The sequence below is a fragment of the Besnoitia besnoiti genome, chromosome V, assembly GCF_002563875.1.
Source record: "Besnoitia besnoiti strain Bb-Ger1 chromosome V, whole genome shotgun sequence".
In the NCBI taxonomy this organism is placed as follows: Eukaryota; Apicomplexa; class Conoidasida; order Eucoccidiorida; family Sarcocystidae; genus Besnoitia; species Besnoitia besnoiti.
In genome coordinates, this window is record NC_042360.1 from 1,526,520 (window position 1) to 1,530,893 (window position 4,374).

At 58.8% G+C, this 4,374-nt stretch overlaps 1 protein-coding gene across 1 annotated transcript; it reads left to right on the forward strand.

Annotated features, from left to right (window-relative positions):
• Positions 1-1,128: 1,128 nt before the first annotated feature.
• BESB_060360 (DEAD (Asp-Glu-Ala-Asp) box polypeptide DDX3X) lies at positions 1,129-3,957 on the forward strand (the record flags this gene model as incomplete). Its single annotated transcript, XM_029364450.1, has 2 exons — positions 1,129-2,337; positions 2,908-3,957. The coding sequence occupies 2 exons, from the start codon at positions 1,129-1,131 to the stop codon at positions 3,955-3,957; spliced, it is 2,259 nt and encodes a 752-aa protein (XP_029219158.1).
• Positions 3,958-4,374: the final 417 nt, after the last annotated feature.

Here is a 4,374-nt window from a genome sequence, read left to right on the forward strand (position 1 = left end):
CTCAATCCCACCGTTGCGCGTTCTGTCGCTGCTTCTTTTCTGTTGTTCCGCCGTCCTCTCTTTTGCTCGCTCTGTTGCTGGAACTCTCGTCCCTTCCCTGTCGACTTTTTCAACGACGGTGAGTTCTGAGTTACGCCCGTCCCGCCCGTAAAGAGAGAGACTGACAAAACAACCTGGAGAAGAAATTTGAACGCCAACAGGTTCGCGACGTACACACCGCCCGAACGAAGTCGCGTGTCGTAGTACAAACCCTCCACCCCCGTCGCCTGCGCGGAAGGATAATCTGCCGTAGCTGTGCTTGTCTCTATACACAACGCGCAAGCTGCTGCTGCGTTGCGTACGGGTTTTGCTCGGTCGTCTGCGCTTGCCAGGCTCGTTGAAAATTTTTCGTTTTCACGTAGATCCGCCATATCGAGGTAGAGCGACGCGCGAGGCATTTTTTTCATTATGGGAAACGTTCCGTCTGGGAAATCGAGAGTTCTGCCCGCCCGAAACTGCTTTTTTTTTTCTGGCTTCATGCGCGCGCGCCTCCCCTCCATGAGTCTTATATATGACACGGTATAAAATACGTGAAGATCAATTCGTGTGCCTCTCCACACCTGCTGTGCCGTCGCTCTCTTTCCCCCACATTCATGCCCTGCTCTGCCTTTTCCGTTCTCTACAAGAATTCTGTCTCTTTTCTTTTTGACGCGGTGGTTTTCGCAGACCACGCGGGGCGCGGTGGATAGAGCCTTTTTTACCTCAAAAAGTGGCCTTTTTTTTGTTTAATTCTTCCCCCGATTTGCGTCAATTTTTGAACTTCCATCCCGCTCTCCATCATTCCTTCATTTTGAGGGCCCACGTGTGGCGTCGTCGTGGTTTGGCTCTTCTTTCCTTGTAACTTCCGTTTTTCTTTCTGTGAATTTTCTTATTCCGCTCCCTTTTTGTTCACCGTTTTTGTCTCTTTGTTTTTCTAGTTCGCCCCACTTCCCAGGACCGCAGAAGACTGGTTTAGTTTTTCCGGTTCCGTCTCGTTTGTTTTCGGCCCCCCAGCTTTTTCGTTTTTGTCGCGTGGCTTTTGCCCCGATTCTGGCTCTCGGGCGTCTCTTGCTCTGTGTTTCTCCTTTTCGCCTTCTCCAAGTGCACCAAATGGACTCTCAGCATCACCTTCCGCCGGCAGCAGTAGATAACGCTGTCGGGTCTCGCGGGGTTGGCGGCCAGGCCGCAGCGCTGCAGCAACAGCCGAAGAGATATGTCCCTCCGCACCTTCGAAATCGCGCACATCCGCAGGAGCAGTCGTATCCGGCCTCTGGCGTAGGAGGGGGGGGAGGAGGCGTGAGCGGGTATCCAGAGTTTCCTGCGTCGTCGAATGCTCACCAGCAGCAACAGCAGCAGGGTCAGGCGGCTACCTACTCTCCGCGTGACCGTGGCAACTACTCTAGCACTACCCCCGGCGCCAGCAATGGCTTAGGCGGCCAGGGGCACCAACAGGGGCGCCGCTATGTTCCGCCGGCCTCCGGGGACCGTTTCAGCTGCTTAGGGACAGGCGGCGGGCGCTACACGCCGCCCAACAGCGGATACACCGCGCAGGGCGCCCAGGGGGAGTTCCATGGAAACGCAGGGGGGGCAGGCGCGTATAATGCGCGCGCCGCCGCCATGCAGCAAGGTGTGAGCGGCGTCTCGCACGCTTCGCGGTCGATGCGCGCGAGCGCGACGGGCACAGGCTGGGACGTGAGAGACGGTCGCCGGTATGTGCCTGAAAAGGAGAAGGACGTGTTTAGCAGCGAGAAGATGCAAAGCACGGGCATCAAATTCGATTCGTACGACAAAGTTCCAGTTGAGTTGAAGGGCCGCGGCGCCGAGCACATTCTCGCTATCGAGTCCTTCCAGACCCCGGGCATGCAAATCCACCCGCTCCTTCTCCAAAACGTCGCGCGCGTGAAGTACACAAAGCCCACACCGATCCAAAAGAACTCGATTCCGACGATTTTGTCAGGCCGTGATTTGATGGCGTGTGCACAGACCGGCTCGGGGAAAACCGCAGCTTTTCTGTACCCGATCATTGCGCGCATGCTCCAAGACGGACCCCCCCTTCTGCCTCCGCAGGCCGCGGCGGGAGGCGGGTCGGGCTACAGGAAGCCGCCGGCGTACCCCATCTGCCTCGTCCTCTCGCCCACCCGCGAGTTAGCCATGCAAATCTACGAGGAAGCTCGCAAGTTCCAGTTCGGCACTGGCGTGCGGACGGTCGCTGTCTACGGCGGCAGCGATGTCAAGCGCCAGCTCATCGACCTGGATGGTGGCTGCGATATCTGCGTCGCCACGCCAGGCAGACTCGTCGATCTTCTCGAGCGGCGAAAGGTAACAGAAAAGACGGCGTTTTCGAGTCCAGGTCGACTCTAGTCTCTAAACGGGGGCGGGCGCGTCTCGCGCAGGCAGGGGGGCTACCGCGAGGGCCGAGGGCGGGTTTAGGGTTTCCATGCGCATGTTAGGCTCTGGCGCAGAGCGGCGTTTCATGTGGAAGAAAAGGGACTTGGCGTGCAAGAGGCAACAGACGCTCTCAGACGAAGCTGGAGACTTCCAGGGGGGAGAGGGGGAGGGAGGAGGAGCGAGGCGAGCCCAAGGATGGGGTCGTGTGGAGGTTAGCCGGTTGCTGTTTGCGGCGTTCTGTGGAGAGTCTGGGGGCATGTAAGGCTTAGGACGCCTCAACTCTCGTGAAGATGTGAGGCAGGCCTGTCTCACCTGCACAGGCTGCGACGTGAGGGGAATTCTGGTTGGCTGTTTCGTTAGCGAGTCCTTCCAACTCGTAGTTTCGAGGTGTTGCACCCCCCCCCTTCCCCCCCCCCCCCCCCGCCCTTCTCGCTGTTGAGGCGCGTCTTTGCATTTTGATGTGTTGGCTTTTTTTTTGTATCTTCGGTTTTCTGTTCGCAGGTCCGTCTCGGGTTGGTTCAGTTTTTTGTGTTGGACGAAGCAGATCGCATGCTGGACATGGGTTTCTTGCCACAGATCAAGCTCATTGTGGAGAGCTTTGACTTGCCGCCGTCGCCGGCGCCGCACACGACAGGCTATCCGTCTCTCGGGGGAGGCGACAACGGCTCTGGCCGGCGCGTGGGTCGGCAAACAGTTATGTTTAGTGCGACGTTCCCCCGCGAGATTCAAATGCTGGCGAAGGACTTTTTGGAGGACTACATTTACCTTGCAGTTGGTCGCGTGGGTAGCACCAACGAGTTCATTCGCCAGCGTCTGCAGTACGCGGACGAAGATCAGAAGCTGAAGTTGCTCGTCAAGTTGCTCCGCGAAACTGAGAAGGGTCTGACCATCATTTTTGTGGAAACGAAGCGCAAGGCAGATATGATTGAAGACTACCTCGTCGACGAGGACTTCCCTGCAGTCTCCATCCACGGCGACCGCACGCAGCAGGAACGTGAAGAGGCGCTGCGGCTGTTCAAGGCCGGAAAGTGCCCGATCCTCGTCGCCACAGATGTAGCCGCGCGAGGCTTGGATATCTCCAACGTCACGCACGTGATCAACTTTGACCTCCCCACCAACATCGACGACTACGTCCATCGTATCGGTCGTACTGGGCGCGCAGGCAACCTCGGACTGGCGACCTCGTTCGTCAACGAGTGCAACAAGCCGATTCTCCGCGACCTGCTCAACCTGCTTGAGGAGGCGAAGCAAGACATTCCTTCCTTCTTGCCGCCTCTCGTGCTCTCGTGCACGTCCTCCTCCTCGCGCATGGGCGGGGGCCGCGGGGGCCGGGGAGGCCGCGGCGGCGGCGGGTCGTTCGGCGGCAGCCGCCAAGGCGGTCACGGCAGCATGGGCAACTCGGGAGGCGCGCGATCCGGCGCGATGCCCATGGGCGACGCGAGAATGCCTACAGCGGACTGGCGCACTGGCGCAGCGGGCAGCCGGCCCATGGGAGGCTTCCGCGCTGCCGTTATGAGCGGAGACCGCGCTGGAGGCATGGATGCCTGGTAGGTGGCGCCTCCCCCCCCCACCTCCCCCCCTGCCCACGCAGCTAGCTGCTGCTGAGCAACACTAATCACGTGAAACATTCGAGGGATTACGTGTCCAACGGAAGTGGAAATGCGACGAGAGAATGCACTGCGCACCCGGTGACGGCGATCGAAGACGACCGAAGCAAGCGTCAAGCAAGGAGAAGGAACGCAGACGACGAAATACCACACCGCAAAAAGGGAACCAACGTCTATCTCTGCACGTATATATATGCTCGTATATGTATATGTACTCTCCCAAGGCCCGTGGATCCACTGTATAGAGGGAGTTGAACGGGGCGGACGGACGAGCGAGACCCGAGAGAGGGGTAGGGCGAGGCGAGGCACGTCGCTTCCAGGTTGAAGTGACAAAAAGACGTGTAGACCCTGATGACGGGGC